Source organism: Polypterus senegalus, chromosome 4 (assembly GCF_016835505.1).
Source record: "Polypterus senegalus isolate Bchr_013 chromosome 4, ASM1683550v1, whole genome shotgun sequence".
Taxonomy (NCBI): domain Eukaryota; kingdom Metazoa; phylum Chordata; class Cladistia; order Polypteriformes; family Polypteridae; genus Polypterus; species Polypterus senegalus.
Genome location: NC_053157.1, coordinates 90,026,148 through 90,040,954, shown reverse-complemented (window position 1 = coordinate 90,040,954; position 14,807 = coordinate 90,026,148). Strand labels below are relative to the sequence as shown.

General features: G+C 37.5%; 1 protein-coding gene across 4 annotated transcripts in view; it reads right to left on the bottom strand.

The window, feature by feature from the left end:
- irf2 (interferon regulatory factor 2) overlaps nt 1-14,807 on the bottom strand; it is a 121,344-nt gene that overhangs the window by 33,978 nt on the left and 72,559 nt on the right. For all 4 annotated transcript variants that reach the window (XM_039751026.1, XM_039751022.1, XM_039751024.1 and 1 more), the window contains 2 exons: nt 4,510-4,609; nt 3,310-3,486 (listed from right to left, as the gene is read on the bottom strand). In XM_039751026.1, the coding sequence (XP_039606960.1) occupies nt 3,310-3,486; nt 4,510-4,609 (277 nt within the window). The remainder of the gene's footprint in view (nt 1-3,309; nt 3,487-4,509; nt 4,610-14,807) is intronic.

The window sequence follows — 14,807 nt, the reverse complement described above, 5'->3', positions numbered from 1 at the left end:
TGCATTTGTAATTTGTGTAAGTCAAGGTGGCCTAGAAGTTAGCACTGCTCCCACAACATACTTGGTCTGCAGTGATTGTGCCTGTTCTCTCTGTACTTTAGTGGGTTTTCTCTGCCATCCATTAAAGTATATCAAGGACTGGAAACTCTAAACTGGACCAGTGTGACTGGGTACAAATGTGGTTTGTGATCGACTAGCCTGCATTCAAGGATGGTTCCTTTTGTCCACTATTTCCAGGACTGATAGAAACTCATCAGAAACCTTCACTGGAAAAAGTTAGTTCAGATAAAAGAAAATATGTAAATACAAGATTCCAAATTTTTAGTTATGAGCATTTACTGATTTTTGATCACTAGCATTTTTTTCATTATGGTCTAAGACAAAGTATATACGTTAATTTGAAATGTCTGTATAAAGCTACTTTCTCTGAACTGCAAGGAAAGTAAGCAACATGAGAAATTTTACTTGACAAAGAGTTTTAAATAACTTTTATTGAATAAGTAATAAGTATTTTGCATATTGAACATAGTAAGAATCATTTTCCTTTTTTCTCCTGCATTCCTTTAAAGTGTGAAATGACATCCTTCTTATATTTTAAAATTCTGTAATGACCAGTGTGATTTTCTACGCTGTAGTGTGCCTTGCCAGTAACATCACTTCAAGAGAGGGCCACCAAATCTAACTAAAAGAGCAGGCTCAGTTATGGGAACAATCTGGACCCCCAAGAGGTAGAATCAAAGCAGAGAATGAAATCAAAACCGAGTTCCATTAGAAACAAAACTGCATATCCTCTCTCAGACTCACTAACACTGAACACATTCAGTCTGAAGTGTGCCAGGAAACACTACCTGGACTCCTTTATACCATAGCAATGTACCTATATGATATTTCACTGCCATAGTAACTGTAAAGTCAGAAGTTTTCTTTTTTAGTCCTTCTGCTGTATACACATTTTTTCATTGACTCATCTTCTGTAAAAATCCAAATTTCCATCTAAGGGACAAGTTTGTTCTTTCTTTCTTTTCAGATGTTTATATAACTATCTATAATTTTACTGGTTATGGTGCATTATTGATATTTATAATTTAGAGCCAGTCATAATTAGCATTAGCATTACGAATGACAAATAAGCCATCGTGTGAGTAGTGTTTTGAGGCAATGGAACTGGACATTCTCTGATCTGGAGGGATAAAAGCTGACACACAAATGCTGGTGAATCGGCCTTCTTCGTATCTCACCATCACTTTATTTTTTTTTTATTCAGTTTTATTGAGTGTTCCTGCTTACGCAAAATTAGTATGCACCTTATGGTGTATGAAGTCAAAAAAAAAAACAAAAAAAACACAGACATAAGTATATGTGACATTTTGAAGAAATCATTTTATGACCTGAATAGTAACAATCACAAAACGTCATCGCACTAATGCAATATTATTTGAAAATGAACAGCATCAGATCGGGTGTGAATTTATGCTGGCGCTGTTACTTACAGCCAGATCAGGAGAGGCAGGCAGGCAGGCAGATTCAGACCCTTTAAATCAGGGCTGAGCAATTCTGGTCCTGGAGGGCCATAGTGGCTTCAGGTTTTTGTTCCAACCCAATTGATTTCATGAGAAATCATTCATTGCCGATGAAGCACTTAATGTTCAAGTGACATTTTTTCTGGTTCATTTTAGTTTTTGAGCTGTTAATTGCTTAGTTTAGTCTTAAACAGTTATATTCATTGTTTTAACTGCTACTTATTAGCAATAAGATGCAAATGACAAATGAACCAGCAGTTCTAGATTGTCTCCATTTCCACCCATATGTATTCATCATTCACTATTTGGTTTAATTAATAACTTAGAAGGAAACTGAAGGGAAAGTGAAGAACTGAAAATTACTCATCTGTTTTAGGTATCAAATCACTTGGACGATGCATGTATTATTAGAAAGGAAAAAAAATCTCTGATTTAAGAATGAACTGACATGGTACAGATAAAACACTAACAAGTCATGAAATTAAATAATAGCTGTTATTTGTGAGGATTGGCTTCTAATTAAGCAACAGGATTGGAACAAAAACCTACAGCCACTGCGGCTCTCCTGGGACAGAGTTGGCCACACTGCTCTAGAGTATTTAGTCTGTATGCTCTCCAATGTGCATTTGTTGGGTGACATATTGGCTTTTCTTATCCCCCTCAAAAGTGAAAGCTCTGTTGAACTTTTTAAGGGGAAAGAGTGTTGGAGATACCAAAACTATTTTTGCCCCTGAGGCCCTATTAAAGACAAAAGGAGCAGGACCTCCTTGTCTTCCAAAGATCACAATCAGCTTTTTGCTTTTTTCTTCCTGAAATTAGGGTTTAACCTCCGGTAGGCTGTCTAGTAATTGCTAGTAATTATATTTCTGTATGTGTCAGTATCAGTCCTGATGGAAGAGTTTGTGTCATACTTGGCAGAACAATCAGGGTATCACAGAGGGATCAAAAGTGACCTAAGCCCATAACCCTGAGGTACTGTGGATCACAGAGTAAGAGAATTAGATATGTCTACCCAAAGTCTGAGGAACTAAGGTTTACCGGTCAGGAAGTTCCTAATACAGCAGTGCAGGACATACTGGCATTATCCATTTTGTTACATGTGGAACACAAGTTGTTGGCTTAAAAAGATACTGCCAGACACTCTTGATGTCAGCTAAAGAGCCTCAGTCCTCCAAACGAGGCCTCTTTAGAATGCAGCTTCTGCACCTTATCTGATCAAAAGAGCAATCACCAAGTGACACCCCAGAGATGTCATTGTGAGGCACCATTTAAATACTTGCTCAGGAAAAAAGGACCATAACTCAGTGATGGGTAACATTGATGACTGATGAATAAAACTTTGTGCAACTTGTCAAACAAAACAATGCGTTTATGTGCAGCTGAGAATCCAATGGCAAGATGTTCACTCCTTCCTTTAATAACACTTGAATACCTCAAATGTAGGCTTTCTCTATCAAGCTCATTGCTCTTAACCTAGTTGTAAACCTGGTTCATATAGCAGGACCCCAGTTGCTGAGGGTGTAGCTGTAATAAAGTCTAGAGTGATCCCTTTGACTTCATAGGGCAAATCGGTGCCGGAACAGGAAGAATGGAAGACTCAAGTGTATTAGAGTTAGACATGGGGGCTATACATACAAACCTTCCTAAGAGACAACAACTGCATGAGAAGAGAGAGAAACCATACATAAAAGCCACACATTCATCTAGCTAACAATGGGAACAGACATAACACAGGTATAACAAACAATGTTAAACTGTAAATTTTCTTTATCTATGTAAGTTTAATTACCTTTTTTGGTAGGTCGTTCCGTTAGTGTTAGCATTCGGTAGACTCGAAATGCATTACTACCCTTTTTAATACTTTTATCTTTAACTTCTTCAATGTCAGGCAAAGAGTTCATTGCACAACGGAAATTGGCTTTCCATGTCTTTGGATCTGGCTTATCTACTCCAGGCTGGTATTTTCCTGCAGAGACAGAACAATATTGCAACGAATCATTACTTAGTGCAAATTGCATTTAAAGGTATAGCAAGGTAGTTGGCTGGTGGGAGGGAAAAAATTACAGGAAATTTTCAAGACTTTATTTTAGACAGTCTTCATGTACAATAATACAATATAAATTTGGAAATGATGCTGTTATTTCAATTTCAGAGCCATTATTTGTAACTATCCTGATATCTTGCATTACTAACAGAAAATAGTTTTGAGTAGTGTTGGTTAGTGAAATTCACCAAAGCATTTTCTGCAGCAAATATGCAGTGTTCTTCAGTGACCTTGTTCATCGAATATTTTCCTAGACATTTGCTGTGCAGCCAGCTTAGGCAAACAATTTTTTCCCTAGAGCCCCATGATGCTTTGTGAGGCTAGTGTGACATCGCAGAGATGTAGCAACCATGTGCCAAACTTTCACACATGCCTGCTGTAAAATTATTACAGATCTGATTCACACAGAGATGTTGAGATTATAAACTACCATCTGAAGGATCCAAAATGTCAACTATTTCATGCATCCCAGTAATTTTTTAATACAACCTACATACAAAATATATTGATATCAATATAATGGCCATAAAAGGAATCTAAAATTATTAACTTGTACTCATTTGTGCTCTTTTAATTTTGCTGAGGACAGAACAGTAAACTAGCTCACCAAGTACCTTCTAAGCACATTTAAGACCCAAAGAAGGCAGTATGTTTGGGGAGGCCACAAAATATGCCGGTCTTTGAACCTCTCACATGCCTCTTATCTGTCATATTATTATATCTCATTACATCTGATCATAGTGCATATAAATAGTTTCTTTTAAAAATTTGAAGTGCTGTACTCTCTACTCTTCAGCCATTAGCAGCTCCTTTATTACATTTATTATTTGGTATGTAATATACTGTACAGTAGACACAATAAGGCCAAAACACCCCTTAGTGCATAACGGGTTAAACGCAAAACAAAACTAAGCAGGACTTCTGAAAACATTCTAAATTCAATACCTGTATGAATGGCCCAATTTCTAAATAAAGGGGCATCTTTATCCACGTCCCATCCATGGCGAGCTGCATGCATCCAAGGAATCTGAAAAATCTTCTTTTCCTGAAAATTAAGCACAAGCCCTTATGTTATCAGAATGAGCACACTTGGGATTCCAGACTTAAAACATCTTATGGTAAAGAGCTGGAAAATGTTATCCCCTTTTCAAACACAAGTCTCTCAATTTGAAAAAATATGAAATATGATTATAAAGACTGACATGTTTTCTTCTAATACAAATAACTGAAATATTGTAAAGGTGGAAAGGCACATTCTCTCCACTTAGTATCTTGGGCATTTTTAAACAGAAACTACAAAATTTCAAGACTTCCTAACAAGGTGTTAACACCACCAAGTTGTCCTAATGTATGAAAGTGCCATATTTATTTTTTTCCTTTTCCAAACTTCAAGGCATTGAGACAAAACTTAGAAATCTAACACTAGTTTAAAAAAAAACACATCAGGCAAATATGCACATTTATTCTGCCTATATTATTGTAGCTACACACCTGTATGCAAAACTGAAACTCACGGGCTTCCTTTTGGAAACTGCCCAAGTCTGTAATTAGACTTGTGTAAACCTGAAATAAAAATAGAACAGCCATCTATCCATCCGTCCATTTTGTTCACCTCTATTATATCTCAATCAAGGTTTTTTGAAGAACAACTTATTTAGACCTGTTTGGAACCATTTTACACTCCAACATAAAAGCAGTGCCGTATTGCACAGAATTCCAAGAGAAACATGATAGGGCTTAGTGGTCCATACAGTTCAATTTGCCATTTCACTTTTTTGTTTGTCCAGCTTAACTTTTCTGTTTGCACAATATTGACAGGAAGAACAGAACTGTGATAAGTGCAAAAGGAAAAGAGCTTATAAAAATGTACAATGTCAGCAATTATCAACACCGACAAATAATAAAGACATACTAATACACACTATAACAACAACAACAAAATGTACTGTAAACATTCACCTAAACAATATAGGGTCATAGGAAAACAATATGGTAACTATGTTTAAGAAATTGCCAAAAACAGCCACTACAGGCCACATAGGATTATGTCTTTTGTTTATCACATACTTCCGGAAGCACTGATAGCCATAGAATGACACACTCTGCATAGTATTTTACAAAGCATTATAGTTTTTGGTAGTAATAATATAAGTTATTAACAAATATCCATGATGTTGATGGAATATGACAAACTCCTGCAACTCATATGTTGTTCAGCATGCTAATGTCTTCTGTCTACTCTAAGATCTCCTACCTTCCAAGGGTAGTAGTACTATCTTAATGAAAAAAGCAATGCCAAGCACAGCTGAATAAAGAACAAAACTGAAAACATTCAGTAACAGCTAACAATTATTGCTGTGATTACTTAAACTCTCTTCAGTCTTATGAAACCATTCAATTTAGACAATGGATAGTCCCACAACTGGAGTGCTTTAAATAGCAGTGTATAATCTTGAGCATATCTGTTCATAAAATTCATATGGTAAAAACTACTGAAGCCATTCATACCTTAAATGTTAAAATCAAGATTTTAAAAATCAGCCCTAAACTTAAACAAAGGTAATGACATAGATTTAAGGAAGTATATAGTATTACTTTCTATTTTGCCAGACTGAAAATGTGTGCTTAAAATCCCAGGCTACCCACTTTCCACCCATTAAATTCTAGTAAAATGTTAACAAGAAACTGGATATCCATGACTGAATCCTACAAATTGATTTTTTACATAAGCAGTGTTCAATGTATTGTATGTAGAGATAGTGAGCCAATAGATATCTGAACATTAATCTTGAATTGTCCCATAATAGATAGTTTGCGAAGTAGAGTTATATGAATCTTCCCAGCTAGATACATAGGTGCATGTAAACATCGCAAGATCTTAGATAACAAATAACTAGCTTAGACATTTGTATTGCCATTTTCTTGTATTATTAAAAAAAAAGACTGTCTAGGAGTATGGATGGAATAATTATTATCATCATTAACTGGGGGTTTTCACTTTGCTTTATGTTAATAAGACTGTGTTGGATATTTGCACATGGATGTAAATGTTAAGTATCTTCAGAAACTGTGTAGGCACAAAATTGTACTTTTTAATCTTTACACTGGTTTTTGTCGAACTTAACTATGAGTTACAGGCTAGGTTAGCCAAAAATGCAATGTATGGTTATGTAGGCATTTGTTTTGCAACACCTCTGTGTCACACATAGAGCTGATTTCTGAATTGTGCACATTGGTGTTGGAACAGGCTGTGGACCTTGGTACCCTGAATTAGCTTATTACAAGTCCTTTTTTACTACTAATAAATATATAAGATTACTGTTATTTTTTCACTTTTTGATTGTAGTTTTCGTCCTATGACCAAATGGCAAATATTGTCATTCTATAAGTCTACTGTTGGACTGTATCAAGTTCCTTCAGTTCACACTCAGGCTTTATGTGCTGCCAATAGGATGCTATAACCTGGCCTAGAAATGTTACTGCAAACCAAGGTCATATGGCAATGCTAGGCTATAAAATGTATTGATAAAAATACCACAATGATAAGTGACCCTAATTTAAAATATACTTTTACAAATATCAGAATTTAACAAATTATAAACTATAGAGTTATGTCATTCAAATATGCCAGCTACTGTAATCTGTGTCATATAACAGGTTATATTTAACAGCATTACTCGTTGCTGTGCCTCTGTTACCTTACATTGCTAGGTATGTGCTAGATACAGTAAGCGTACGAATACTTATCAAAAGAAATTTATTGTGCACTATAATGTTTCCACTAATGGACTCAATGCATGTTTTCGAAAAAAATCATCAAGTAAAAAGTACCAGGCGAAATTTCTCAGTTTAATTTTATTTATTACAGCAACACCAGCATCAGTACCGAGTTAAAATGATTTTAAAATGTACTCATTTTTTGCATCTTGAAATTGTAAGCACATTAATACTGTAATTAATACGAAATGTTCAAGGTAAGGAGAATTGGATTCCTAAAAAGGCTTTTCCAGACACATCTGTATCACAGTTGTTTTGATTTGGAGAGTATCAAATTTAGTATCAAGAATTTAAAAGCTGCCTTTATTTTAATACCAAATCATCATTTCAAAGATATCTAATGCAAAATGGCCGTAGGAGAGACTGGCATCACCAATTTAGCTTTGGCACACAAGCCCAATGCTTAAGCAGCAGCTGTCAGACACTCTTAACTTCAACTCTAGTGTCAGTTCCAGGTTACACCTGATAGGACTGATCAACCACAGGCAAAAAAACATCCAGATATGTTGCACCAATTAAACTTTTGGTTAGTGAACAAAGAACCGCAACTCAACGACTGGAAACTTTGATGAACAAAACATTGCACCAATTATCAATCAAAAAGGTTGGGCTTATGTACACCCAAGAAACCAATGGCAAAATGTCAGCTCTTTCCTTTATAATACATTTCATGTACTTAATCAGTGCTCTCTAAATGCTCTCTCTGCTCTAGGTTGTAGCTGCAACACAGTCTGGAGTGATCCCTTTTACACCGAAGGGCAACCTGGTGCTGGAATGGAATAGGGGAATATTATCTGTATCAGAGTTAGACGAGAGTGCCAAGAGTCCAAACCTTGAAAAAGTAAAGCAAGGTGCATGAGGAAGAGAGACCATATGTAAAGCCACGCAATAGTCTTACTAAAGATGGGAGTCAAGTGATAACTGGCTAACCAGAAGAAATTAATTGTATGTTAGTAAGTGAGGGCCACTATGTGCGAAATGTCAGAGAAAGCTGCAAGGGGCACCCAAAGTGAAGAAGGAGAAGAGCTTTGTAACAAAGAAAGAAAATATCCTGCACATCCTTCCGTGTTTGCTGGAGAAAGCCAACCAAAAACTATTGAAACAAAACTTCTGGGCAAACGCCCATTTCCACGCATACTTCAGGATGTATAAAAACTATACTTGGCGTAAAGCCACTCACCTTTTCATGGCATCCTTCCCCATTGCATAAGCAAATTTCTGCTTGGTTTTGCAAACTGGTGGCAACTAGCGTCAAAGAAGTGCTACTCTTTCTGTGTGGTCTCCCTTTTTTCAGATTCACATCAATGATGCAGGATTTATCAAATATATTGAAATTAATTGGATATCATTTACAAACTTAAGGCACTTGATTGTAATCATTCTGTAACAATATAATGGTGCATGCGATGGACAAACTACTCCAAATATCATAGCTGCTTTAGCTTTGTTACTCTCATTACACCACTCAAGAGTATTTTAACTTATTGTATCTGTGTGTGGAATCACAGCTGTACAGCAGCTGATCGGAAAGCCTTGGAGGACATTTATAGCACATGCTGCCTCAAGAAAACCACCAGCATCTGCATGAATTCCACTCAGCCATGCACACAGTCTATTTGAATTTCTTCCATCTGGCAAACACTTTCCAGCACAGACCTCAAGCCTCAGAAACTGTTTCATCCCAAGAGCTGTAAGTGCAATCAATCAGTCCATCAAGTGCTCCTGGTAGAACTGTTTGTACTTATAATTACAATTACCTTACTGTAAACTTGCATTACAACTGTAATATTGCACAACCTGAGTCACTTTATGAATTGTTTGTACTATATATACATGTATATTGTATCTATCTATCTATATTTCACTAAGGGCACGCAAGACAGTGAGCGCACGCAAGACAGAGATCGCACGCAAGACAGAGAGCGCACGCAAGACAGAGAGCGCACGCAAGACAGAGAGCGCACGCAAGACAGAGAGCGCACGCAAGACAGAGAGCCCCGCCCACCAACTCTAAGACCATGAGATATGATCGAAAGAGCCCCACCCGCCAACTCTAAGGGCAAGCAAGACAGAGAGCACACGGAAGACAGAAAGCCACGCCTGCCAAAGCCCGTCCGCCAACTCTAACTAAGGGCAAGCAAGACAGAGAGTGCACGCAAGACAGAGAGCCACGCCTGCCAACTCACAGAGCCTCGCCCATCAACTCTAAGACCATGGGATACACACCGCCTGCCATCTCTAATCCTACTTCCGCATACACCATCGCTCTCGATCAAACAGCAATAATTAGCAAACAAACAAAGATAACTGGCAGTAACAGTGCAAAATTCACAATTGGTATGCCAGTTTGAAAAGATAAGTTTTAAGGTTAGTTTTAAAATATGTTATTGAATTGAGCTGATGTATATGAGAGAGAAGAGAATTCCTGAGATGAGGAGCACTATGAGAGACACTCAAGCTCCCATAGCACACAGTTTGATGTGTGGTACAGAAAGTAGAGCTGCAGATGAGGATCTGAGTGAGCGAGACAAGTGTCAGTCTGTAGGAGATCAGTGAGGTTGTGGAGAGCTTTAAATGTTAAGAGCAGTATTTAGTATTGTATTCTGTCATTAACAGGGAGCCAGTGAAGTTGAGAGAAAATAGGTGTAATATGTTCAGTGGATTTAGAACAGCAGGTTATTATCCTGGCAGCAGAATTTGGAATAAATTGTAAGCGATGGATATGTTTTTGTGGGATGACAGATAAAATACCATTGCAGTAATCTATACGCAAGGTGACTCGGGCATTAACCAATACTTTAGTACTGTGTTGTGTAAGAACAGGACAAAGTCTAGAAATGTTTCGGAGATGGAAGAAAGCAGTCCGAGAAATTTTACTTATACAGGAGGAATTATTTAATAATATTATTATTTAATAATTTCCATTATTAGTGTATAAATGGATATAAATAATTGCATGTAAACGATTCGCCAAAATCTGTTGTATGTAAATGATACTGTTTAAAACATTATTGTTTTTTCATCAGAAACCTGGTTTCCATGTCTACCTGTATTAGTTTAAATGGCACATTTACCACTCGCAATAGGGCGGACACTCTGACTTATCGTGTCGACTGGGCAACACAGTGAATGCTGCGTCTATCTATATATGTCTATGTTTTCCGTAGCCTGCTACAGGAAGGTACTCTCTCGACCATTGGCATTGGTTTCGCTCCTTGCTATTTTCGTTACACTGTGACGGTGGTTTCCTAAGTCTTTGTTATACTGAATTCCTTTCTCACCATTTTCCGTTCCTATTCTTACACTGCCCTATGCTATGGCGGGCTTCGGTTACTACTATATATTTTTCATAGTTTTATCACATTATTATTATTGTTGTTATATCATTTTACAGAAGAATACGTTTATGAAGGATTTGCACATTATTGTCATTGTATGGTACAATGAGATTCAAAGGAATTTGACTCAATTCAATAGAAGTGAGTGCATATTTACATATGATGATGATGACTGGCTTCTAAGCTGATTTAGATTTCCAAGAGCTATCCTCTGTGTGCTGTTAGAATATTAGGATGTATGCTTGATGTCATTCTTATGATGAAATGCATTAAAGTATGTATATTACATTTTAAAGATAAATCATTAACTTCATTTAAATAATGTATACTGTTAATAATCAAACATGAAGGGGCATAGTGGTGCAGTGGTAGTGATGAGCTGGCACCCTGTCCTGGGATTGTTCCCGTCTCATGCTGTTTGCTTACTGTGAAAGGTGCGACCCTGGATGGTTAGATGGATGGAATAATTAACCATGTATTGCAAAGATTTTTCAATGTTACTTAAAAGTTTTGAAGAATCAGCGTTCTAAGCTTACAGCTGGTTTTATATTTATTACAGAGCTGATACTGTGGCGAATGCTTGAGAAAAAAAAATGGAAGAATAAGAGTTGGGGGTTGGTACCTTTGACAGACACAGTACTGCTACAATAAATTATTTTATCAAGAGTCACGCACATCCCAGCAAGCATCATATGGGAAGCAGGAACAACCCCTGGACTGGGTGCAAGCTACCACTGCATTAACATGCCCCCATGTTTAATACATACTTTAATGCATTTCATCATGAAATTATACAAAGTATAAATCTTCGTATTCTAAAATGTTCAGAGAGCTGTAATATCATGAATGTATCATAATATCATGCATTGTATTATGTGTGGTGATCAGTACCTGTGTGCTACTGTCTGCAAAAGAAGAAGCCAATTTAAGAAGCACGTTGTGATTCACACACATAGAATACATAGAATACAAAGCATTTAATGTGCTACTTTAGTTACAATGGGATTTGATAAACTCCAGTAAATCAAACATCGATTTTAAGAACAAGTTTACAATGTTCTACTTTAATGACAAAATAAACTATGAGATTAAACTGGAAATTTTTAACATTTCGACCTTTTTTTCTTCAATCTCCCTATTTTTTTTTTCTTTTCTCTGTGCCCTAGTATGCTTCTATATGACACTCAGAAGGTGGGCTACAACTTGCATTTTCATGTCGACTTTGACATTTGACCACATCTTTTTTTTTTTTATTTCGGGCACTGTGAAACTTTCTGAATTTTAACTTTTAAGTTCTTTTTGTTGCTCATACCACTGCCTTAGCCACCAAAAAGTAAGTTCTTCCTTGTCTCCACTTCACTAAATTTAAGGAATCACTGTATTTTTTTTTATTTACACTTTCCATACCATCCCAACATTTTCTGATTTGGGATTTCACATATACCAGTGAGATGTGCCCCCTGGCTGCCTATGGGGTCCCAAACCTGCCTTGATCGCTCGCTTTGCTCGCAATAGGTCCACAGCATTCAAACACGGTCAAAACTCTGTCCCTGAGATTTATTTATAGTTAAAGCAAAAGCTACAGCTACTGGAAATTGTTGTCTATGCAAGATGAATCATATTCTACTTGCTGAAGTATTGACAGTATCTAACTTAAAATGCAGAAGGAAAACTACTTCTGCATGATCACCACTCATGATTTTGTGGACAACATTCAGTTTATGCGGTTTTACAATTTGTAAGCATGTGCCATTACATATGCTTTATTCGTCAATTACTAACACCGAACTACTGTTCTTAGCAGAGTGGATGTATATAAGGTATTTTGTTTGATGAATGCACGTTAAATTGTTTTTATTGACATGAGAGTATCATTGTTGCATTATCCTAATGAGGACCAAAAATCTCATATAGATGTATATTACATGACGCATGGTTTTGAAGAAAGATGTGTGTTGCAGGAAAACATCACATGAAAATACTGCACGATTTCTGTAAACTTCATACTCTTCCGAAGCATTTCATCACAAAGGTCTTTGTTTATCCCTGACAAGTTAATAGTGAGCTTTCCTACAATGCGCATGAAGGTATTTCCAACCCAACTTTGGGTCAGGTCCACTAAGTCCTGGATCTGTTCCCGGATGGGGATAATCTACTACAACCAAAACTGATGTCCCTTGGCCAAAGGGCTCATAGCTGTAGGAAGGAGGATCTGTTGCTACAGGAAATCAAAAATCATCAAGTCTTTCAGGAGGAAAGTTTAAGACCTGTAACGGCTCCCCGGTCAAAAAGGGGGCCAAAATAGCTGCCCATCCTCCCTTGTCGCAGCACATTAGTTTTACACCGAAACACGGCTGACCCATCTATTAAGGGTTGCTTGTCCGTCACGAAGGCAAACACAGGTTCGCAGTGCCACTGTGGTAAAGGCACATTTGCAGCATCCCCATGTAACACATCTGTCACCTGTTGAATGATGCAGGGAACATTTTAACCCAGCCACTGACCTGGCTCTGCCACTGCTTGTTTGCCGTGTCTGTGTGTATTGAAGTGGTTGCTCCCGAATGAAATAATACCCTGACTTTTCCTGTTTTGAGTGGAATAAAGTTGGCTTTTTTAAGTCTTTGGACTCAGAGTCTTCTCTCAGGTGTAAGATAGTAATTCACATGTCACAATACGTACTATGCAGGTGTAAAATGGGATGGATGAGCATCCTAGCAAGGAGTCAGGATGATACCGTACTCAGAAGGGAGACTCCGAGTGGACAGAAAGACAGCCTGGTAGAGAGAGGGAAGGATGTTGTGACCAGACAAGGCTTCCCTAAAGAATGGGCAGATATCCTAGCCAGAAAAGATGGTTCCTTACCTGGGCAGGAAACCCCACACAAATGGACAGGCTTCCCGACCAGACATGTGCATAGCACCTTCCTTGGCTGGGATAAAAGAGGAGGACAGGGAAGGACCATCTCTGGGGGTATTTATTCCCCCCAGAAACTAAATGGCAGCAGCCCTTGATATCAACATCCTTTTAAGAACAAGCAGTTGTAGTCTGACAGCTCTGCTGGGGACAGTGGGTAATGCAAGAGGGCACTGCAGGGGAGGTACACCCTATTATGCGGGAACCTGGAAGTACTTTCAACGGGCAACAGCCCTGGCACCAGGGTCTTTAATAAAAAGGGACTGTTCCTCCGTCGTCCAGGCAATTTGGAACTGGGAGGATGACAAGCAACACTCAATTGGAGGAGGGCAGTGTGGTGGAGAAAGGAGAGGTGTATGGAGAAGAAATAACTTGTGCTTTGTGGTTTTTTGTGAGGTATTTATATAATAAACACCAGTTTGTTTGAACCCAGGACTGTCCTGGTATGTTCGTGTTGGGGTTTAGGGCTGGACTATAAACAGTGAAAATAGAAGTTATTTAATGTGGATTTTTGCCAATTTATGAATTGTATAGATCTCTTCATAGTTCATGTATCCTGGTTGGAAGGTGAAACATAGTTTCCTCACACATACCTAAACACCTTGCTAATATCTTTGAATACTCTACCAAGCTCAATTATCACTTGCTTTCCATTTCTCCATTGCACTACTGCTTAGGTGCTGGAAAAACAGCAATTTTAAAGTGCTGTTGTAAGAATGCACTTGATGGTAAATGCAGACACAGAATAGTGTAATTTTTAAGGATTCGGAATTTCCAAACACTTTTCAAACAACGTGCAAAACAAACTTCTTGGATCTCCTATGATTGGCTTACTTGCACCTATGTTGATGTGCATGAACTAACAAATTACCACTTTGTTCACAAACCTGGTAAGTTTCCAAGAATTATATTAAGCTTTGACCTGTAAAACTGCCAAATGCATTTCCCAGGATTCTGGACTTGGGCTTTGTTCACACATGCCCTCAAATAAACATTTTGAAAGTAATTGCAGGCATAGCCTAAATATGTAATAGCGCCCACTTATGCTTATGCTGATCCTGCTGTAATAAATAAAGTAGGGTTTGAAAAATGCATGGAATATGTGTTTAATTTCAATCACTAAATATACCTAAACATAATATTATACTTAATATTGCTACTGACACACATCATGTAACATTTAGACCCCACTTGAATGTAAGAGAGTATATTTTT